Source organism: Mobula birostris, chromosome 6 (assembly GCF_030028105.1).
Source record: "Mobula birostris isolate sMobBir1 chromosome 6, sMobBir1.hap1, whole genome shotgun sequence".
NCBI classification, from domain to species: domain Eukaryota; kingdom Metazoa; phylum Chordata; class Chondrichthyes; order Myliobatiformes; family Myliobatidae; genus Mobula; species Mobula birostris.
This window is the reverse complement of record NC_092375.1, coordinates 1,803,225-1,827,959: the sequence shown is the minus strand read 5'-3', so window position 1 is coordinate 1,827,959 and position 24,735 is coordinate 1,803,225. Positions and strand designations below refer to the sequence as shown.

Genomic DNA, 24,735 nt, shown 5'->3' with positions numbered 1-24,735 from the left:
CACCACTCCATCACCGCTGATTTATTATCCCTCTTAACCACATTTTTTCATTTACAGTGTTTTTTGTTTAGAGGCACAGGCCCTTCTGAACCAGTTACATCAATTAATATTTTAATCCGTACATTCTTTTTGCAATGTGGGAGAAAAGAGAAGTACCCGAAGGAGAGCCATGTGGTATACAAACTCCTGACCCCTGGTGAACCCTAGTGACTAACCTGCTACCACATTCTCCTGCCCTCTTCCCGTAACACTCTGACTAATCAAGAACCTATCCAACCTCTGCTTTGTATATACCCAATGACTTGGTCTGTGGCAATGAATTACCTTTGTCTAAAGAAACTTCCTCATTTCCATTCTAAGTGGATGACCCTCTATTCTAACGATGTGCCCTCTGGTCGTAGACCTCCCCACTACAGGTATAAGAAACATCCTTTCCACATCCACTCTGTCTAAGCCTTTCAATATTAGAAACATGGAGAACCTACAGCACAATGCAGACCCTTCAGCCCACAAAGCTGTGCCGACGTGTCCTGACCTGAGAAATTACCTAGGGTTACCCATAGCCCTCTATTTTTCTGAGCTCCATGTACCTATCTAGGAGTCTCTTAAAAGACCTGATTGTATCCGCCTCCACCACAGTCGCTGGCAGCCCATTCCACGCACTCGCTACTCTCTGTAAAAAAACTTACCCCTGACATCTCCTCTGCACCTGCTTGCAAGCACCCTAAAACTGTGCGCTCCTGTGCTAGCCATTTCAGCCCTGGGAAAAAGCCTCTGGCTATCCACACGATCAATGCCTCTCATCATCTTATACACCTCTTTCAGGTCATCTCTCATCCTCTGTCGCTCCAAGGAAAAAAGGCCGAGTTCACTCAACCTATTCTCAAAAGGCATGCTCCCCAATCCAGGCAACATCCTTGTAAATCTCCTCTGCACCCTTTCTATGGTTTCCACATCCTTCCTGTAGTGATGTAACCAGAACTGAGCACAGTACTCCAAGTGGGGTCTGACCAGGGTCCTGTATAGCTGCAACATTACCTCTCGGCTCTTAAACTCAGTCTCACGATTGATGAAGGCCAATGCACCGTATGCCTTCTAAACCACAGAATCAACCTGTGTAGCAGCTTTGAGTATCCTATGGACTCGGACCAGAGACCCCTCTGATGCTCCACACTGCCAAGAGTCTTACCATTAATACTATATTCCGCCATCATATTTGACCTACCAAAATGAACCACCTCATACTTATCTGGGTTGAACTCCATTTGCCACTTCTCAGCCCAGTTTTGCATCCTGTCAATGTCCCACTGTAACCTCTGACAGCCCTCCACACTATCCATAACACCTCCAACCTTTCTGTCATCAGCAAATATACTAACCCATCCCTCCACTTCTTCATCCAGGTCACTTATAAAAATCAGGAAGAGTAAGGGTCCCAGGACAGACCCCTGAGGCACACCACTAGTGACCGACCTCCATGCAGAATATGACCCGTCTACAACCACTCTTTGCCTTCTGTGAGCAAGCCAGTTCTGGATCCACAAAGCAATGTCCCCTTGGATCTCATGCCTCTGTACTTTCTCAATAAGCCTAGCATGGGGTACCTTATCAAATGCCTTGCTGAAATCCATATACACTACATCTACTGCTCTACCTTCATCAATGTGTTTAGTCACATCCTCAAAAAATTCAATCAGGCTCGTAAGGCATGGCCTGCCTTTGACAAAGCCATGCTGACTATTCCTAATCATGTTATGCCTCTCCAAATGTTCATAATTCCTGCCTCTCAGGATCTTCTCCATTGAGTTACCAACGACTGAAGTAAGATTCACTGGTCTATAATTTCCTGGGCTATCTCTACTCCCTTTATTGAATAATGAAACAACATCCACAACCCTCCAATCCTCCGGAACCTCTTCTGTCCCCATTGATAATGCAAAGATTATCGCCAGAGGCTCAGCAATCTCCTCCCTCGCCTCCCACAGTAGCCTGGGGTATATCTCGTCTGGTCCCGGTGACTTATCCAATTTGATGCTTTCCAAAGCCTCCTGCACATGCTCTTTCTTAATATCTACATGCTCAGGCATTTCAGTCCGCTCTAAGTCATCCCTACAAATCACCAAGATCCTTTTCCGTAGTGAATTCTGAAGTAAAGTATTCATTAAATACCTCTGCTATTTCCTCTGGTTCCATTCACACTTTCCCACTGTCACATTTGATACGTCCTATTCTCTCACGTCTTATCCTCTTGCTCTTCACATACTTGTAGAATGCCTTGGGGTTTTCCTTAATCCTGTCCACCAAGGCCTTCTCATGGCCCCTTCTGGCTCTCCTAATTTCTTTCTTGAGCTCCTTCTTGCTAGACTTATAATCTTCTAGCTGTCTATCATTACCTAGCTTTTTGAACCTTTTATAAGCTCTTCTTTTTTTCTTGACTAGATTTACAACAGCCTTTGTACACCACAGTTCCTGTAACCTACCATCCTTTCCCTATCTCATTGGAACGTACCTCTGCAGGCACATAACCCCTGAACATTTGCCACATTTATTCCGTACATTTCCCTGAGAACATCTGTTCCCAATTTATGCTCCAAGTTCCTGTCTGATAGCCTCATATTTCCCCTTACCCCAATTAAATGCTTTCCCAACTTGTCCGTTCCTATTCCTCTCTAATGCTATGGTAGAAGAGATAGAACTGTGATCACTATCTCCAAAATGCTCTCCCGCTGAGAGATCTGATACCTGACCGGGTTCATTTCCCAATACCAGATAAATTACAGCCTCTCTTGTAGGCTTATCTACGTATTGTATAAAGAAACCTTCTTGAACACACCTAACAAACTCCACCCCATCTAACCCCCTCGCTCTAGGGAGATGCCAATCGATATTTGGGAAATTAAATCTCCCACCACGACAACCTTGTTATTATTGTACCTTTCCAGAATCTGTCTCTCTATCTGCTCCTTGATATCCTTGTCATTATTGGTGGTCTATAAAAAACACCCAGTAGTGTTATTGATCCCTTCCTGTTTCTAACTTCCATCCACAGAGACTCCATAGACAATCCCTCCATGTCTTCCTCCTTTTCTGCAGCCATGACACTATCTTTGATCTACAGTGCCACACCCCCACCTCTTTTGCCTCCCTCACTGTCCTTTCTGAAACATCTAAAGCCTGGCACTCGAAGTAGCCATTCCTGCCCCTGAGCCATCCAAGTCTCTGTAATGGCCACAACATCATAGCTCCAAGTACTGATCCACGCTCTAAGCTCATCTGCTTTGTTCATGATACTCCTCACATTAAAATATACACATCTCAAACCATCAGTCTGAGCGCATCCCTTCTCTATCACCTGCCTATCCTCCCTCTTGCACTGTCTCCAAGCTTTCTCTCCTTGTGAGCCAACTGCCTCTTCCTCCGTCTCTTCAGTTTTGTTCCCACCCCCCCCTCAGCAATCCTAGTTTAAACTCTCCCCAATAGCCTTGGCAAACCTCCCCACCAGGGTATTGGTCCCCCTGGGATTCAAGTGCAACCCGTCCTTTTTGTACAGGTCACACCTGCCCCAAAAGAGGTCCCAATGATCCAGAAATCTGAATCCCTGGCCCCTGCTCTAATCTCTCAGCCACGCATTTATCCGTCACCTCACTCTACTCCTATACTCACTGTCGCATGGCATGATATCCGATAGGTTTCAATGAGATTCCCCTTCTTTCTTCTAATCTCCAGCAAATACAGGTCCAGAGCCATCAAATACTCCTCGTACGTTAAGCCTTTCATTCCTGGAATCGTTCTCGTGGACCCTCTCCAATGGCAGCACATTCTTTCTCAGATAAGGGGCCCAAATCTGCTGACAGTATTCCAAATGTGGTGTGGCCTTCCAGTTTAAGCTGGCGCTGATGAAGCGCAGCAAAGACTTGCTGGCAGAAAACACAAATATGAGCTACTTTCTTACACTTTTTCTCAGAAATGATCACTGTAATCACTGCCTGTAACTCCCCTTTCAGAGTTGTGCTTTTCAAACACTTGGTTGACCTAGCATTTTTCTGGTGTGAACTGAGGTCTCAAAGGAGCAGGACAGTTGCACGTGGCACGTATGGGCCAAATTGATGCAACTAGACCCCGGCCTGATCCCGAGCATGAGAAACGAGCCAACATTTGGCCATTGCTGGAGCGGACTTGAAGGTGATTTGAGTGACAGAATCGAGGAGAGATGTTGGGGCCCAGGCCTGAGTGTGAGGGACAACTGGCTGTTTGGTCAATTTACGTGCTGGGCCAGACTGGAAAGATCAGGGTGTTGGGGCCAGAGGCGAGGGTCAGGCCAGTGCTCAGCTCGCTCTCCACAAGTTTTATTCACCTCTGCACTGAACTGAGGCTGTGCTCTGCAACTAATGGGCTCCTGGGCCAGCTGTGACTGTGAACTCACTTCTGTGAACTTCAGGTCTCAATGTTATTTGCTTACTTTTATTGTTTGCACAATTTGTTTTTTTCTACACGTTGGCTGGTGTTGAAACATATCAGCTGCTGAATGGTGACTTGGATCCACTCCAATTTGCATGGCAGATGCAATCTCATTGGCTCTTCGCACAACCCTGGAACATCTGGACAGCAAAGATGCATACATCAGGATGCTCTTTATCAATTACAGCTCAGCATTTAATACCATCATCCTCTTAAAACTGATCAGTAAACTCCAACACCTGGACCACAGTACCAGCTTATGCAATTGGATGCTGAATTTCCTCACTTGTAGACCGCAGTCAGTTCAGACTGGCAACAACATCTCCTCCACAGTCTCCACCAGCACAGGAGCGCCACAGGGAAGTGTACTCAGCCCCCTGCTCTATTCATTTTACACTCACGACTGTGTGGCGAAGTACAGTTCCAACAAGTTTGCTGATGACTCCAGTGTTGTGAGCTGTATCAAAGGTGGCGATGTATCAGCATGCAAGAGGGCGATTGAAAATCTGGCTGAGTAGTGTAATAACAACAACCTCTCACTCCATGTCAGTAAGACCAAGGAACGGATTGTAGACCAGGAGAGGGAAACCAGAGGTCCATGAGCCAGTAATCATCAGAGGATCAGAGGTGGAGAGGGTCAGTAACTTTGAATTCCTGGGTGTCACTATCTCAAAGGACCTGTCGTGGACACATCATATAAATATAATTGCAAAGAAAATACGGCAGCACCTCTACTTCCTCAGGAGCCTGTGGAGGTTCGGCATGTCATCGAAAACCTCGGCAAATTTCTATACATGTGTGATTGAAAATGTACTGACTGGCTGCATTACAGCCTGGTATGGGAACAGCAATGCCTTTGAGTGGAAAGTCCCTCGAAAGGTAGTGGATTCAGCCCAGTACCCCACAGCTGAAGCTCTCCCAACCACTGCGCACATCGACATGTAATGTTGCCGTAGAAAAGCAGCATTCATCATCAAACATCCTCACCACCCATACCATGCTCTTTTCTCGTTGCTGTCATCAGGTAGGAGGTAGAAGAACCTCTGGACTTGCACCACCAGGTTCAAGAACATTTACTACCCTTCAACCATCAGGCTCTTGAACAAAAGGGGATAACTACACTCATTCTATTTCTGGTGTTCCCACAACCAGTGGTCTCATCTTAAGGACTTTATCTTATTATTTCATGCTCTGGTTATTTATTTCAATTTGCATTTGAACAGTTGTTGTTTGTTGATCCTGTCACAATTACTGTTCTATAGTTTTGTTAAGTATACCGGCAGGACATGTATGTACTCTGATAATAAATTTTACATTGACTTTGTTTGATGGTCATTTTTTTATGGGTTCTATTGGGTTTCTTTGTTTTGTGGCTGCCTGTGAGGAGACAAATCTCAAGGTTGTACTTAGTATACATACTTTGATAATAAATGTACCTTGAACGTTGAACTTCACACATCCTCAGCATTACATCCTTGTTTTTATATTCTAGTCCTCTTGAAAGGAATACTAACTTTGCATTTTCCTTCCTTACCACCAGTTCAACCAGCAAGTTAACCTTTAGGGTATCGTGCACGAGGGCTCCCAAGTCCCTTTATACTGCTCATTTTTGAATTTTTCCCCATTTCTAAAATAGTCTACGCCTTTATTCAGCCATGATGAAATGATGGAGCAGACTTGATGGGCCAAATGGCCTAATTCTGCTCCTATACCTTATGGTCTTATAGTCTTTATTCTTTCTGCCAAAGTGTGTGACCATACAGTTCCTACCTAGTACCTCAAGTCAAGTCCTTCTGCAGACTCCCTGTTTCCTCACAGTATCTGCCCCTCCACCTAGCTTTGTATCATTTGCAAACTTGGTCACAAAGCCTTCAACTTCGTCATCCAAATCATTGGCATATAATGTGAAAAGAAGCATCTCCAGTACCAACCCTTGTGGAACGCACTAGTCACCGGCAGCCAACCAGAATAGTTCCCTTTATTCCGACTCTGTCTCCCACCAGTCAGCCAATGCTCTATCCATGCTCGTATCTTTCCTGTAATACCATAAGCTCTTAGCTTGTTAAGCAGCCTCGTGTGGTACCTTGCCAAAGACCTTCTGAAAATCCAAGTAAATAACATCAACCGATTCTCTCTTGTCTATCCTGCTTGTTATTTCTTCAAAGAATTCCATCTGAATTATCAGGCATGATTGTCCCCTAAGGAAACCATGTTGACTTGGGCCTATTTTACCATGTGCCTCCAAATACCCTGAAACCTTATCCTTAGCAGTGAACTCCAGTATCTCCCCAACCACTGAAGTCAGGCTAACCGGTTTATAATTTCCTTTCTTCCTTTCGGGAATCCTGCATGAGAACCTCCAAGTCCCTTTGCTCCTCAAACAAGAGAAAATCTGCAGATGCTGGAAATCTAAGCAGCACACACAAAATGCTGGAGAAACTCAGCAGGCCAGGCAGCATCTATGGAAAAGAGTACAAGTCCTGCCAAATGGTTTTGGCCTGAAATGTCAACTACTTTTGTCCATAGATACTGCCTGACCTGCTAAGTTCCTGCAGCATTTAGTGTGTGTTGTTCCCTTTGTTTAGTTTAGATTTTTTCCACTTTTAGAAAACAGTCTATGCCTTTATTCCTTCTACCAAAGTGCATGATCGTACTCTTCCCATGCTGTATTCCATCTGCTACTTTCTTGCATATGGCCTCCCCTGAGACCACAAAGTGAATTCTAGCCTCTTGAGTCTGTGACTTCAGATCAGTTCAGTGGGTTTTCTCTCAGCTCTTTCACAACTGTTGCCATCTTCAATTAAGCTGCTTCTCTACAGTGCCTCACGTTGGTTTTAATTTTGTGAGTGAAGTGGCTTGTATCAAAGCTGCAGTGAAGCATCCCCATCGGACCTTGTGACTTTTGTAACAACATGCCTTTCGTCATAAATGAATTAAATCTGTAAAGGTGCATAAAGTAATTTTTGTTGCGACTGTCAGGTCAGGGGACGAATGATAAATGCTGGAGCGATGTGATTGTTTGTAAAGTGGCAGGAGTGATAAGAATTAAATGTATATTATAAGAAATTGCTCACGTTGTCTTGTTGCTGTGGGAGCTGAAATGTTTTGTACAGTGAAGAGTCAATGCTTTTGTACCCGATGCTGTAGTGCTTTCTTACGTGGAGCATCTGGCTTATCACCACCCAGCTAGTGATATGGAGCTGTCCCAAGTGTGGAAAACCAGAGTGGGGGTTTCTGTTCCCAAACTGGAATTCAAACACAGAACATGTCCACTCTACCACCCTCTTCTTCCTACACTGAGTCAATTTTAGACCATAAGACCGTCAGACATAGGCGCAGAATTAGACCATCTGGCCCATCGAGTCTGCTCTGCCATTCAATCATGGCTGATCCTTCTTTTTTTCTACTCCTCAACCCCAGTTCCTGGCCTTCTAACCTTTGATGCCATGTCCAATCAAAAACCTATCAATCTCTGCCTTAAATACACCCAATGACCTGGTCTCCACAGCTGTACGTGGCAACAAATTCCACAAATTCACCACCCTTTGGCGAAAGAAATTTCTCTGCATCTCTGTTTTCAAAGGACGCCCCTCTATCCTGAGGCTCTACTCTCTTGTCCTAGACTCTCCCACCATAGGAAACATCCTTTCCACATCTACTCTGTCTCGGACTTTCAACATTCAAAAGGTTTCAATGTCTCCCCCTCATCCTTCTGAATTCCAATGAGTACAGACCCAGAGCCATCAAACATTCCTCATATGATAACCTTTTCCATAGAAACCATAGAAACTACAGCACAGAAACAGGCCTTTTGGCCCTTCTTGGCTGTGCCGAACCAGTTTCTGCCTAGTCCCACTGATCTGCACACAGACCATATCCCTCCATACACCTCCCATCCATGTATCTGTCCAATTTATTCTTAAATGTTAAAAAAGAACCCGCATTTACCACCTCATCTGGCAGCTCATTCCATACTCCCACCACTCTCTGTGTGAAGAAGCCCCCCCTAATGTTCCCTTTAAACTTTTCCCCCTCACCCTTAACCCATGTCCTCTGGTTTTTTTCTCCCCTTGCCTCAGTGGAAAAAGCCTGCTTGCATTCACTCTATCTATACCCGTCATAATTTTATATACCTCTATCAAATCTCCCCTCATACTTCTACGCTCCAGGGAATAAAGTCCTAACCTATTCAACCTTTCTCTGTAACTGAGTTTCTCAAGTCCTGGCAACATCCTTGTAAACCTTCTCTGTACCCTTTCAACCTTATTTATATCCTTCCTGTAATTTGGTGACCAAAACTGAACACAATACTCCAGATTCGGCCTCACCAATGCCTTATACAACCTCATCATAACATTCTAGCTCTTATACTCAATACTTCAATTAATAAAGGCCAATGTACCAAAAGCTCTCTTTACGACCCTGTCTACCTGTGACGCCACTTTTAGGGAATTTTGTATCTGTATTCCCAGATCCCTCTGTTCCACTGCACTCCTCAGTGCCTTACCATTAACCCTGTATGTTCTACCTTGGTTTGTCCTTCCAATGTGCAATACCTCACACTTGTCTGCATTAAACTCCATCTGCCATTTTTCAGCCCATTTTTCCAGCTGGTCCAAGTCCCTCTGCAAGCTCTGAAAACCTTCCTCGCTGTCTACTACACCTCCAATCTTTGTATCATCAGCAAATTTGCTGATCCAATTTACCACATTATCATCCGGATCATTGATATAGATGACAAATAACAATGGACCCAGCACTGATCCCTGTGGCAACCACTAGTCACAGGCCTCCACTCAGAGAAGCAATTCTCTACCACCACTCTTTGGCTTCTTCCATTGAGCCAATGTCTGGTCCAATTTACCACCTCTCCATATATACCTAGCGACTGAATTTTCCTAACTAACCTCCCATGTGGGACCTTGTCAAAGGCCTTACTGAAGTCCATGTGGACAATATCCACTGCCTTCCCTTCATCCACTTTCCTGGTAACCTCCTCGAAAAACTCCAATAGATTGGTCAAACATTACCTACCGCGCACAAAGCCATGTTGACTCTCCCTAATAAGTCCCTGTCTATCCAAATGCTTGTATGTTCTGTCTCTTAGTACTCCCTCCAATAACTTACCTACTACCGACGTTAAATTTACCGGCCTATAATTTCCCAGATTACTTTTCAATCCTTTTTTAAACAACGGAACAACATAAGCCATACTCCAAGTGAGGTCTAACTAAGGTCTTGTATATCTTTAAAATTACCTCACAGCTCTTGAACTCAGTCCCACGGTTGATGAAGACCAATGCATCATGCACCTTCTTAACAACGCTGTCAACCTGCGCAGCAACTTTGGGTCTGTTGTGGACACGGACCCCAAGATCTTGCTGATCCTCCACACTGCCAAGAGTCTTACCATTAATATTATATTCTGTCTTCAAATTTCCTGCCTTCTCCCCGTATCCCTTCATGTCCTGATCAATCAAGAATCTGTCAATCTCTGCCTTAAATATACATAAAAGTCTTGGCCTCCTCAGCTGCCTGTGACAAAGAAGTTCACAGATTCATCATTCTTCTGGCTAAAGAAATTCCTCCTCATCTCCGTTCTAAAAGGACGCCCTTCTATTCTGAGGCTGTGTGCTCTGGTTCTAGATTCTCCCACCATAGGAAACATCCTCTCCGCATTCACTGTTTCAAGGTCTTTTACCATTTGATAGGTTTCAATGAGCTCATGCTTCATTCTTCTGAATTCTAGTGAATACAGACGCAGAGCCATCAAATGCTCTTCGTATGACAAACCATTCAGAATCAGGTTTACTATCACTGGCATGTGACGTGAAATTTGTTAACTTAGCCACAGCAGTTCAATATAATACATAATCTAGCACAGAAAGAAAAAATAATAAATAAAATAAAACATAATAATAAATAAACAAGTAAATCAATTACATATATCGAATAGATTTTTTTAAATGTGCAAAAACAGAAATACTGTATATTAAAAAAAAGTGAGGTAGTGTCCAAAGCTTCAATGTCCATTTAGGAATCGGATGGCAGAGGGGAAGAAGCTGTTCCTGAATCGCTGAGTGTGTGCCTTCAGGCTTCTGTATCCCCTACCTGATGGTAACAGTGAGAAAAGGGCATGTCCTGGGTGCTGGAGGTCCTTAATAATGGACGCTCCCTTTCTGAGACACCGCTCCCTGAAGACGCCTGACCTCCTTTGAACCCACTCCAGTTTCAGCACTTGCCTTCTGAGATTACTTACCTGGGACAAGCTGCAGTAGCCGGATCTCTGGCACTGAGTCTGGCTCTGCAGTGCAGAAGGGAGGGTGGAAAAAGAAGAGAGCAGTAGTGATAGGGGATTCGATACTTAGAGGTGCAGATAGGAGGTTCTGTGGTCGTGACAGAGAATCCAGGATGGTTTGTTGCCTCCCGGGTGCCAGGGTCAAGGATGTCTCTGATCGATTGCATGACATTCTGAAGTGGGAGGGTGATCAGCCAGATGTCGTGGTGCACATCGGTACCAATGACATAGCAAGGAAGAGTGAGGAGGTCCTGGAGAGTGAGTATAGAGAGCTTGGTAGGAAGTTGAAAAGCAGGACCTCAAGGGTGGTAATCTCAGGATTGCTACCTGTGCTAGGTGCCAATGAGGGTAGGAATAGGATGCTCTGGAGGATGAACAAGTGGCTGAGGAACTGGTGTAGGGGGTAGGGTTTCAGATTTCAGGATCATTGGAACCTCTTCTGGGGCAGGTGGGACCTGTACAAGAGAGACGGGTTACACTTGATCTACAGGGGGACCAATATCCTTTCAGGGAGGTTTGTTAGTGCTATTGGGGAGGCTTTAAACTAGATTTGCAGGGGGATGGGAGCCAGAGTGCCAGAGCTGTCAGTGTGGCTGGGGTGAAAATAAATGATGCTAAAAGTTCAAGCAAATCCGCTAATAGAAAGGTTGTGAGTGGTGGTAAAAATCTTCTGAGGTGTATATATTTCAATGCTAGGAGTATTGCGGGGAAGGCGGATGAGTTGAGGGCGTGGATTGACACGTGGAATTATGACATTATAGCAATTAGTGAAACTTGGCTACAGGAGGGGCAGGACTAGCAGCTTAATATTCCAGGGTTCCGATGTTTCAGATGTGATCGAGGCAGAGGAATGAAAGGTGGGGGAGTAGCATTGCTTGTTAGGGAAAATATTACAGCAGTGCTCAGGCAAGACAGATTAGAGGGCTTGTCTACTGAGTCCTTACGGGTGGAGCTGAGAAACAGGAAAGGTATGGCCACATTAATGGGATTGTATTACAGACCACTCAATAGTCAATGAGACTTGGAAGAGCAAATCTGCAAAGAGATAGCAGGCAACTGCAGGAAACATAAAGTTGTGGTGGTAGGGGATTTTAATTTTCCATACATTGATTGGGACTCCCATACTGTTAGGGATCTAGATGGTTTAGAGTTTGTAAAATGTGTTCAGGAAAGTTTTCTAAATCAATATATAGAGGGACCAACTGGAGGGGATGCAGTATTGGATCTCCTGTTAGGACAAATGACGGAAATCTGTGTAGGGGAGCACTTTGGTTCCAGTGATCATAACACCATTAGTTTCAACTTGATCATGGACAAGGATAGATCTGGTCCTAGGGTTGAGGTTCTTAACTGGAAGAAGGCCAAATTTGAAGAAATGAGAAAGGATCTAAAAAGCGTGGATTGGGACAGGTTGTTCTCTGGCAAGGATGTGATTGGTAGGTGGGAAGCCTTCACAGGGGAAATTTTGAGAGTGCAGAGTTTGTATGTTCCTGTCAGGATTAAAGGCAAATTGAATAGGAATAAGGAACCTTGGTTCTCAAGGGATGTTGCAACTCTGATAAAGAAGAAGAGGGAGTTGTATGACATGTATAGGAAGCAGGGAGTAAATAAGGTGCTTGAGTATAAGAAGTGCAAGAAAATACTTAAGAAAGAAATCAGGAGTGCTAAAAGAAGAAATGAGGTTGCCTTGGCAGTCAAAGTGAAGGATAATCCAAAGAGCTTTTACAGGTATATTAAGAGCAAAAGGATTGTAAGGGATAAAATTGGTTCTCTTGAAGATCAGAGTGGTCGCCTATGTGCGGAACCAAAGGAAATGGGGGAGATCTTAAATAGGTTTTTTGTGTCTGTATTTACTAAGGCAACTGGCATGAAGTCTATGGAATTGAGGGAATCAAGTAGTGAGATCATGGAAACTGTACAGATTGAAAAGGAGGAGGTGCTTGCTGTCTTGAGGAAAATTAAAGTGGATAAATCCCCGGGACCTGACAGAGTGTTCCCTCGGACCTTGAAGGAGACTAGTGTTGAAATTGCGGGGGCCCTGGCAGAAATATTTAAAATGTCGCTGTCGGGTGAGGTGCCGGAGGATTGGAGAGTGGCTCATGTTGTTCCGTTGTTTAAAAAAGGATCAAAAAGTAATCCGGGAAATTATAGGCCGGTGAGTTTAACGTCGGTAGTAGGTAAATTATTGGAGGGAGTACTAAGAGACAGAATCTACAAGCATTTGGATAGACAGGGACTTATTAGGGAGAGTCAACACGGCTTTGTGCATGGTAGGTCATGTTTGACCAATCTATTGGAGTTTTTCGAAGAGGTTACCAGGAAAGTGGATGAAGGGAAGGCAGTGGATATTGTCTACATGGATTTCAGTCAGGCCTTTGACAAGGTCCCGCATGGGAGGTTAGTTAGGAAATGCCACAGGGATCAGTGCTGGGTCAATTGTTATTTGTCATCTATATCAATGATCTGGATGATAATGTGGTAAATGTGGCTGATGATACAAAGATTGGAGGTGTAGTAGACAGTGAGGAAGGTTTTCAGAGCCTGCAGAGGGACTTGGACCAGCTGGAAAAATGGCAGATGGAGTTTAATACCGACAAATGTGAGGTATTGCACGTTGGAAGGACAAACCAAGGTAGAACATACAGGGTTAATGGTAAGGCACTGAGGAGTGCAGTAGAACAGAGGGATCTGGGAATACAGATACAAAGTTCCCTAAAAGTGGCGTCACAAGTAGATAGGGTGGTAAAGAGAGCTTTTGGTACATTGGCCTTTATTAATCGAAGTATTGAGTATAAGAGCTGGAATGTTACGATGAGGTTGTATAAGGCATTGGTGAGGCCAAATCTGGAGTATTGTATTCAGTTTTGGTCACCAAATTACAGGAAGGATATAAATAAGGTTGAAAGAGTGCAGAGAAGGTTTACAAGGATGTTGCCAGGACTTGAGAAACTCAGTTACAGAGAAAGGTTGAATAGGTTAGGACTTTATTCCCTGGAGCGCAGAAGAATGAGGGGAGTTTTGATAGAGGTATATAAAATTATGAACAGAATAGATAGAGTGAATGCAAGCAGGCTTTTTCCACTGAGGCAAGGGGAGAAAAAAACCAGAGGACATGGTTTAAGGGTGAGGGGGGAAAAGTTTAAAGGGCACATTAGGGGGGCTTCTTCACACAGAGAGTGGTGGGAGTATGGAATGAGCTGCCACACGAGGTGGTAAGTGCAGGTTCTTTTTTAACATTTAAGAATAAATTGGACAGATACATGGATGGGAGGTGTATGGAGGGATATGGTCCGTGTGCAGGTCACTGGGACTAGGCAGAAAATGGTTCGGCACAGCCAAGAAGGGCCAAAAGGCCTGTTTCTGTGCTGTAGTTTCTATGGTTTCTATAAGCAACCCAAAACTGTTCAGAATATTCAATGTGTGGCCTCATCAGTGCTTTATAAAGTCTCAACATTACATCCTTGCTTTATATTCCCTTCTGAAGGCTCCTGTTTAATCCCTACTTCCCAATATTTGATCTAAAGAAGTCTAGTGCCTGTCTGGATAATTCATAAAAGTTAACCATCATCCCTCAGGGAGTATGTTCCAGATCCCAACCACCCCCTGGGGTGTAAAATTCTTCCTGTAACTCCTCTTATACCCTTACCCAAAACAATGCCTGTACAAGAGTTTGAAAACCTCCATCAATACCCTTTTCATCTCTATCACTGGAGAGTGACCCACAATTGCATGTACCTGTCCACATCCTTACTCTTGGGACATATCTCTGCACCCTTTCCAGAGCAACGCAGACAAAGTGCTGGAGGATCTATGGAAAGGAAGAAACAATTGATGTTTTGAGCTGAGACCCTTCAACAGGACTGAAAAGGAAGGAGGCAGAAGCCATAATAAAAGGTGGAGGGAAGGAAGGAGTGCCAGCTGGGAGGTAATAGGTGAGGGGGGTCGTGGGTGGGTGGGGGAGGGAGGGTGAAGTGAGAAGCCGGAAGGGGATTGGTGGAAAAGATAAAGGGCTGAAGAAGGGTGAAGGATTACAAATAACTGGGGATATGAGTTGACAATAAACTGGACTGGTCAAAGAACACTGAGGCTGTCTACAAGAAGGGTCAGAGCCGTCTCTATTTCCTGAGGAGACTGAGGTCTTTTAACATCTGTCAGACAATGCTGAGGATGTTCTACGAGTCTGTGGTGGCCAGTGCTATCATGTTTGCTGTTGTGTGCTGGGGCAGCAGACTGAGGGTAGCAGACACCAACAGAATTAACAAACTCATTCGTAAGGCCAGTGATGTTGTGGGGATGGAACTGGACTCTCTGACGGTGGTGTCTGAAAAGAGGATGCTGTCTAAGTTGCATGCCATCTTGGACAATGTCTCCTATCTACTACATAATGTACTGGGTGGGCACAGGAGTACATTCAGCCAGAGACTCATGCCACCGAGATGCAACGCTGAGTGTCATAGGAAGTCATTCCTGCCTGTGGCCATCAAACTTTACAACTCCTCCCTTGGAGGGTCAGACACCCTGAGCCAATAGGCTGTCCTGGACTTAATTCCTGGCATAATTTACATATTATTATTTAATTATTTATGGTTTTATATTGCTATATCTATACTCTATTCTTGGTTGGTGCAACTGTAATGAAACCCAATTTCCTTCGGGATCAATAAAGTATGACTATGAGTATAAGAATGAATCCTATGGGAGAGAAGAGTGGACCATCGGAGAAACAGAAGGAGGAGGGCAACCAGGGGGAGATGAGGTGAGGAGAAGAGATGGGATAGGAAGGGAGCCAAAGTGGGGAATGGATGAAGTGGCCAAAGTGGCCAAAGGGGAGGGGGAGAAATTACCAGATTGCAGAAATTGATGTCCAATGTCATCATGTTGGAGGCTAACCAAGTGGAATACAATGTGTTGCTCCTCCAATCTGAGAGCGGACTCATCTTGGCAGGAGAGGTGGCCATGGACAGACATGTAAAATAGGAATGGGAAATGGAATTAAAATTCTCACTGCTGTTGGTGGATCCAAGGTACTAACCCTTTCCAGGATTTTCCTGTAGCAGATCGGTCAGAGGTGTTCACACTTCATTTGAGGTGTAACCAGTGTATGGTAAAGGTTTGTTGTAAACATTCATGCTTTATTCCTTTATGTACAAGGCCATGCACTGCACCTGCCTTCGCGCCAGTCCAGACCTTCCAGAGTTCTTCATGTGAGACCATCACCATCCCTCATTCCTGCTCAGTTTGTCGTGTGAGACCCTCACACCCCTCATTCCTGGCTCATTGTCGTGTGAGACCCTCACCATCCCTCATTCCCGCTCAGTTTGTTGAGACCCTCACCATCCCTTGTTCCTTCTCTGTTCCTGTGCCTGGTTTAAAATTGCCCTACAGTGCTTCCATTGCCATTCCTAATCTTTCTTTTTGAATTACATGAGATCACACTTCAGGGCATACGCTGATGGAGTGTCAGATTGGAGGCAGGGGATATAGTTAAAATTCTCTCTATTGAAGAGATTTACACCCCTCGGTATCGGGTGTGTTACTGACAAAGAAACTGGTTTTATTTGTGTGCAGCCCCGGTATCCTCGTCCCCAAAGACCAAGGAGTGTACGAATCTATGAAGCTCACGTTGGCATTGCATCTCCTGAAGGAACCATAGCGACGTACAGGAATTTCACTCAGAATATGCTGGCCCACATCAAGAACCTGGGTAAGATTATGCAGAGAGGTGACTCTGCCTGTCGGTACATTGACATGAGCTCAGAACTGACATGAGCTCAGAACAGGGCACGTGCACTGATCTCTATGTGAGGGGGAGACTGTGCCATAAGAGGGTAGAAGTGGATGGTATCAAGTGAGACATGCACAGTTTGAAGTGTAGGAACAACCTGAAGACAGGATGGAGGCAAAAGGCTGTGTCTGATCAGTCTTAGGATCTCCACATCTCTGCAGAAGTTATGACTCCTGGTCCAGTATCGTCTTGTCTGAAATGAATAATGAACGAATGAACTACGGATGCACTGGGCTGTCTCTGCGATTGAGGGAGGTACAGTTCCCATACCAGGCAGTGATGCAGCTATTCAGGATGCTCTCAATTGTGCCCCTGTACAAAGTTCTTAGGATTTGGGGGCCCATACCAAACTCCCTCAACCGTCTAAGGTGAAAGAGGTGCTGTTATGCCTTTTTCACCACACAGCCGGTGTGTACAGACCACGTGAGGTCCTCTGTGATGTGGATGCCGAGGAACTTAAAGCTGCTTACCCTCTTAGCCCCAGATCCATTGATGTCAGTAGGGGTTAGCCCATCTCCATTCCTCCTGTAGTCCACAACCAGCTCCTTTGTTTTTGCGACATTGAAGGAGAGGTTGTTTTCTTGACGCCACTGTGTCAGAGAGATGACTTCTTCCCTGTAGGCCACCTTGTTATTGTTTGAGATAAGGCCAATCAATGTAGTGTCGTTGGTAAATTTAATTAGCAGATTAGAGCTGTGGGTGATGACACAATCATGGGTATACAGAGAGTAAAGGAGGGGACTTAGTACACAGCTCTGAGGGGCTCCTGGGTTGAGAGTCTGAGGGGTGGAGGTGAGGGAGCCCACTCTTACCACCTTCCGGCAATCTGACAGGAAGTCCAGGATCCATCTGCAGAAGACAGGGTCAAGGCCGAGGTCTCTGAGCTTCTTGTTGAGCCTGGATGGAACAACAGTGTTGAATTCTGAACTGTAATCCAAGAACAGCATTCTCATATAAGCATCCTTCTTCTCCAAATGTGTAAAGGCGAGCTGTAGAACAGTGGTTATTGCATTGTCTGTCGATTGGCTGTGTCAGTAGGCAAATTATAGGGGATCCAGTTTTGGTGGTAGCAAGCTGTAGATGTAATCCTTGACCAGCCTCTCAAAACATTTGCTTATTATGAGGGGAGTTGCTGGCTAAGGAAAGACGTAGCAGCTTGGATGTGAATAATTAGTAAGTTTCAGAAAACTGTAAATGGCAGAATACTGGGTCTTTAGGAGCACTTACAACCAGAGGGCTCCAAGGGCCCATATGCCTGTAATCCCCCAGGGGTGGCAACACCAACACAGGTAGATAGGGTGTTGCCTTCATCTCTGGGCACAAATTATAAAAGTTGGGTTGTTAATCTTCAAAGTTTCAGAAGTCTGATTTGGCCACATTTAGTGTGTAATGTGTAATTGTGGTTGTCACACAGTGATTGTGTTGAGGAGAGAGCAGAGGATCTCAGAGCTGCTGGACCATCAATGAGCACCACTGGGCTTGGTCACGAATGACGTACACACGTGGCATTCGTCAGTGTTTACGAAGCTTGAGAAGAGGGTTTTGCTTCAGTGAGCAGCCCTGGTCCAGGCAGCTGGTGGTCTGGCTATGAACAGTGACTGCAGGGTCACAGGGAGATCATGTAAACTCCCGACAGGCAGCACTGGCAATTGAACTTGAGTCACTGGCACTGTAAAACATTACACTCCCGTATCATCCAGCTGCCAGGAGAGATTTCCAGAGATCACGTTTAAAAGGAGAGTTTCCCATGCGTTCGGGCTTACTCCAACGGTCCAGTCAGCGGGAGCAGCAGGCCTTGGCAATGAGGCTGATGACACTTGTTTAAAAGGAGAGTTTCGCGGGCATTTGGGCTGATTCCGATGGTTCAATCAGCAGCAAGAGCAGGCCATGGCAACGAGGTTTCTTGCAGGTCGGCGACACTTGTTTAAAAGTACTGAAGGGACAAGCAGGGCAGCCATTGTTGGGAGTAGGTCAATGGTGAGAGTAGGAATGTCAGGTTTTGCCTCAAAGGATGCTTCAGCTGGAAAGAGGCATTGGCTGTGAATAAGTTTCTGTTTGGGTTCCCTTTTCCCCCTCTTACTGTATCTACTGTACTAAATGGTTGCTGTGTGTTCTTCATGCCAGATGCCGGAGACCTGGCAGACCCAGAGTCTCCCTGGGAACTACATCTGCTTGAAGTGCATCTGGCTGCAGCTCCTTGAGAACCGTGTTAGAGATCTGGAGCAGAGGCTGGATGATCTTTGGCTTGTACGGGAGAGTAAGAAGATAGTCGATCAGACTTACAGGGAAGTACTCACCCTGAAGTTGCAGGAGGTGAGTAGTTGGATGACTGTCAGGAGAAATGGAAATGTGAATAGGCAGTTAGAGCAGAGCACCCCTGTGGCCTCTCCCCTCAATAATAAGTACACTGTTTTGGATACTGTTGTGGGGGTGAGCTCCCAGGAGAATGCCACAGCGACTGGGTTACTGGCACTGAGCATGGTCCGTGGTGCAGAAGGGAAAGAGGGAGAAGAGGGGAGCGGTAGTGATAGGGGGACTCGATAGTGAGGGGGACAGACAGGAGATTCAGTGGACATGAACTGGACACCCGGTTGGTATGTTGCCTCCCAGGTGCCGGGTCCAGGGATCTCAGATCACATCCACAACACTTTGGAGAGGGAGGGGGAGCAGCCAGATGTCTGGTACATATTGGTACCCATGACACAGGAGGGAAAAGCGGGAGGTCTTGAAAAGGGAATTTAGAGAGTGAGATAGAAAGCTGAGAGAGTAGCAGCACCTCCAGGGTGGTAATCTCTGGATTGCTGCCTGTGCCACACGCCAGAGAGTGTGTGGGGCGTGTCATAGGGATAGACCCCACCATCCCCACCTCCAGGGCTGATCAGAATCAGATCAGCTTTATTATCACCGGCATTTGTCGTGAAATTTAATTAAGCATCAGCAATTCAATGTAGTACCTAATATAGAAGAAAAGGAAAAAAAAATAAAAAATAAATAAATAGGTAAATCAGTTGAATAGATTAAAAATTGTGCAAAAACAAAAAATAATATATATTAACAACGTGAGGTAGTGTTCATGGGTTCAGTGTCCATTTAGGAATCGGATGGCAGGACTATAGTTCAGCATTTAACACCATCATTCCCACAATCCTGATCGAGAATTTAATACCGCTGTACTTCCCTCTGCAATTGGATCCTTGAAGACCACAATCTGTGCGGATTGGTGATAACATCTCCTCCTCGCTGACGATCAGCACTGGTGCACCTCAGGGGTGTGTGCTTAGCCCACTGCTCTACTCTCTATATACACATGACTGTGTGGCTAGGCATAGCTCAATTACCATCTATAAATGTGCTGACAACAGAATTGTTGATAGAATCTCAGATGGAGTTGAGAGGGCGTACAGGAGTGAGATATGTCAACTAGTGGAGTGGTGTCGCAACAACAACCTGGCACTCAATGTCAGTAAGACGAAAGAGCTGATTGTGGACTTCAGGAAGGGTAAGACGAAGGAACACATACCAATCCTCAGAGAGGGATCAGAAGTGGAGAGAGTGAGCAACTTCAAGTTCCTGGGTGTCAAGATCTCTGAGGATCTAACCTGGCCCCAACATATTGATGCAGCTATAAAGAAGGCAACACAGCAACTATACTTCATTAGAAGTTTGAAGAAATTTGGTACGTCAACAAAAACACTCAAAAACTTCTATAGTTGCACTGTGGAGAGCATTCTGACAGGCTGCATCACTGTCTGGTATGGAGGGGCTACCGCACAGGACTGAAAGAAGCTGCAGAAGGTTGTAAATCTAGTCAGCTCCATCTTGGGCACTAGCCTACAAAGTACCCAAGACATCTTCAAGGAGCGGTGTCCATTATCAAGGACCTCCAGCACCCAAGGCATGCCCTTTTCTCACTGTTACCATCAGGTAGGAGGTACAGAAGCCTGAAGGCACCCACTCAGCGATTCAGGAACAGCTTCTTCCCCTCTGTTTCATGTAGTCTGACCCCACCATTCCCAATTCCCAGGCTGATCAGAATCAGGTTTATTATCACCGGCGTGCGACATGAAATTTGTTAACTTAGCAGCAACAGTTCAATGCAATACATACTCATCCCCACCCCCTCTCCATTTTGTGGCTTGGGATCAGAATGAAACACGAGTGTGCCGACATGGAGATGAACACGTTGATGGGACTTGCAGCTGCGTTTCTGTCAAAAAGTGGAAATGTGCTTCCTGCAAGGTTCATGAGCAAAAACCAAAGTGGCATAGGAGTTTATTGCTGTTTGCATCCTTTAACTTCCGCATGTTTTCAACAACAGTGATATCATGGTTAATTGGTGTGCATCTGGACAATTGCTGTACTTGAAGTTCGTGCATAAGCATATGGTTCAGCATAATGAAGTTACTCATTAATCAGGCAATTGCACTCATCTTCATACCTTCCCACAGATACCATCCTGATAGATTGCTTGGCAACTATATAAAAGATTTTTATGAATAGTTTTCTTGGATTTGAATAAAAAATTATAGTTTGCAGAGCAATTACTGTAGGTTTGGAATTGCCATAAAGTCTGCTTGATCAAAGCAAAATGCATTATATTTGTTTTAAATTTATAGAGCTATTGGTTGAAGGTAAAATCTTTTTGTCTGGATTGCTATTTGCAATCATTGCTATTGTTTTGCTTTTGATTGTGTAAATCGTGAATGCACCATAATCCCAAAGGTGCTCCTTGGTGTTCTGGCTCCATCACTACCTGTAGTGTGAGACCCCCGATCACAGCAATCTGGGACCTTCCCCACACCAGCATTTCCCTTCAGAACTCTGCCATTGCCTGCAGGCTTGTGCACACATGCGGGTGTAACCAGGGGCAATCCTGAACGACGAAGCCTATAGTATTAAGATGCCGACAGTGCTAGGAACTCTCAGCAGGTTGGGCAGCATCTCTGGAAATGCAGGGTGTACAGTTCAGGCCAAAGGGCATTCAGAATTGGGGGATGGAGTCAACTGACCCAGGGGTGGGGGTCTGACCCTCTGGAATTTCACAGGGGAGGGGTCTGACCCTCTATGGACTGACCCGGGGGAGTGGTCTGTGGACTGACCCAGCAGGGGGGGGGGGGGAACTGACCCTCTGTGGACTGTCATGGGGTGGGGGGGGGGGGGCGACTGACCCGGGGGAGTGGTCTGACCCTCTGTGGACTGACCCGGGGGGGGGGGGTCTGACCCAGGGGAGGGGTCTGACCCTCTGTGGACTCTCACGGGGGGTGGGGAACTGACCCTCTGTGGACTCTCATGGGGGGGGGGGTGGTCTGACCCTTTGTGGACTGACCCGGGAGGGGGTCTGACCCTCTGTGGACTGACCTGGGGGGAGGGGGTCTGACCCTCTGTGGACTGACCCGGGGGAAGGTTATCTGACTATCGGTCAAGTCTGTAATTTAGCAAGTCCCCCGGAGCAGTTTATCCCAGGAAGGAGAATTTTTTGCAGGTTATTTTCTGAGGTGAGGTGGTACCTGTGGAATACTGTGTCATGAAAAGCTAGCCTCACTGGGATGTTTCCTGGGATGGTGCTGTTGACTTCTGGAGAATGTCTGAGCAGGTTGGACCTGTCTCAATGAATAGGAGGTCATCTGATTGAAATGTCGAACATCTTGAGGGGTTGACAGGGTGATGCTGAGTGCTGGTGATATCCAGAACCAGGGAGGCCATTTTCAGAGTCTGTGGAGGAATTGTGATCTGTGTAAGTTCTCTGCCCAAGAGCACGGTAGCTTTCTAACTTTGCTGTAATTCCTAGGCACTGCACTGAATGTAACACCCTGGGTATGTGTGTCTGTTTGTGTGTGTTTGTGTATGTGAGTGTGTGTTTGTGTCTGTGGGGTGTATTTGCTCACAGGGTGCGTGTGAAGCGTCTAGTGCAGTAGTGTAGTAGTGCTTGTAGTTGCTGCATGCTGTATACCGCATAGTGCTCTCTGCTCGCTACTCTCTGCTTACAGCTATTGCCACTGGCTAGCCTCCTTATAGAGGGTGAAAAGAGGAGCCGAGTGTGTAAGCCTCCTTCTGCCAGTACACAGCCTCTCCACCACCAAGACTCCTGCAGTGCCTCCTCGGGGCCACACATGGAAACTGGTTATCTTACAGTCCCAGGCTAAACTACAGGGGATCTCGCAGCAGCAGTGGGCCCCAGAGATGTGGCATGCAGGCCCACCACTGTGTGGACATGCCCTGGCGCCCGTCAACCACTATCCCAGCTATGGACAAATAGCCCCACTGCCTTGTGGTAAGTCTGTTGAGACGAGGCTAAGGGAGCACACTCTGACAGAAAAGCAATGCGCTGGCGGCGCACAATAGGCGGGCCTTAACAGACCAGGGACCCAGCAGCGTCCTGCAGCCAAGATGTGGGACTGCTTGTCCTGGGAACACCCTTGACACCAGGATTTACCTGATCATGGTCAAGATAGTGCTACTGGGGATGGCGCACCCCCTGTGGCACTTTAAAATCTTCCTTGCGCAGGTGTCCACATCTGACCATGGTGAACAATACCTGGACCTTACATATGGTTGAAGTCTGACGGCGATGGGGCATCTGGCAACGGGAGCAGGTACGAATGGACTGGCAGTGGCACAGAGTATTTGGTCGCTAGCAGCTAGGACATCAAGGATGTTCTCATCACCGGTACCATGAGAGGTGCGGATTGCTGGACTGACCACCGTCTGATTGTGGCCAAGCTCCATATGAAAGTGCATCCCCCCTTGCGGCTGCAAAAACCCAATAAAAAGCGGCTAAATTGCAATCGCCTGAGAAACACAGAAGCAAGAAGTGAGTCTCGACGCATCCTAGCTGAGAAACTAAGAGAGCTGGAACCTTGTCTGAGCTCAGAAAATACCATGGAACAACAGTGGACCTATATCACCTCTGTGCTCTATGAGGCAGCAGCCCAATCCATTGGCCGTAAGAGCAGGAACCACCAAGACTGGTTTGACAATAACTCAGACACCATCCACAACTTGCTTAAGGACATGCACAAAGCACACCGGGCAACTTTAGACAACCCATCATCCACCACCATCAGGCAGCATTGGCGGGCAGCTCGGAGGAAAGTGCAAAAGGCAATACGGGCCATACAAAATGAGTGGTGGACTGAAAAGGCACATGAAATCCAGTCCTTTACCGATAATAATGACATACATAATTTTCACAATGCTGTCAAAACCATCTACAGCACAATAAATCGATGTGTTACTCCCCTGAAAACAGCAGATGGTCTAACACTTCTGAAGAATCAGAATACCATTTTGCTGAGGTGGACTGAGCATTTTAACACCCTGCTTAATCAGGCCTCTGACACAGACCCCACTATCCTGGACGAACTGCCTGAACTTCCCCCTATCCACGACCTCAGTCTACCACCAACCTTCCAGGAGGTTCTATCAGCTGTCCATTCCCTTAAGAACAACAAGTCCCCTGGTACTGACAATACCCCTGCTGAGTTACTGAAGAACAGAGGGTACACGTGTATGCGCACCCTCTACCAGTACATCACCAAGGCCTAGACTGATTAGAACATCCCACAGCAATGGAGAAATGCAAACATCGTTGTCATTTATAAGAACAAAGGTGACAAGGACATCTGCAGCAATAGTAGGGGCATATTACTCCTTTCTGTTGCTGGAAAGTCCCTGGCTAAGGTGGTGCTTCAGAGATTCATCAGCAACATCACTGAGTCAATGCTGCCTGAATCGCAGTGTGGATTTAAGAAGAACAGGAGCACGATCGACATGATCTTCACAGCCCGGCAGTTTCAGAAAAAGTGCCGGGAGCAACATCAGGACCTGTTTATAGCCTCTGTTGACCTCTCCAAAGCACTCGACACTGTGCAAAGAGAGCTGTTATGGGATGTCCTCCTCAGGTTTGGCTGCCCAATAAATTTGTTAACATCCTCTGCCAGTTCCACGATGGGATGACTGCTCAGTTGACCATAGGAGGACAAGAGTCCGAGCCCTTGTATGCACAGGGGTGAGGCAGCGGTGTGTGCTAGCGCCAGTGCTCTTTAACATCTTCCTCTTGTAGGAACATAGAAACATAGAAAATAGGTGGAGTAGGCCATTCAGCCCTTCGAGCCTGCACCGCCATTCAGTATGATCATGGCTGATCATCCAACTCAGAACCCTGTACCAGCCTTCCCTCCATACCCCCGATCCC

The 24,735-nt window shown here is 46.0% G+C and overlaps 1 protein-coding gene across 5 annotated transcripts in view; it reads left to right on the top strand.

Annotated features, from left to right (window-relative positions):
• gbe1b (glucan (1,4-alpha-), branching enzyme 1b) overlaps window positions 1-24,735 on the top strand; it is a 523,715-nt gene that overhangs the window by 332,581 nt on the left and 166,399 nt on the right. For all 5 annotated transcript variants that reach the window (XM_072259817.1, XM_072259815.1, XM_072259814.1 and 2 more), the window contains exon 5: window positions 16,325-16,460. In XM_072259817.1, the coding sequence (XP_072115918.1) occupies window positions 16,325-16,460 (136 nt within the window). The remainder of the gene's footprint in view (window positions 1-16,324; window positions 16,461-24,735) is intronic.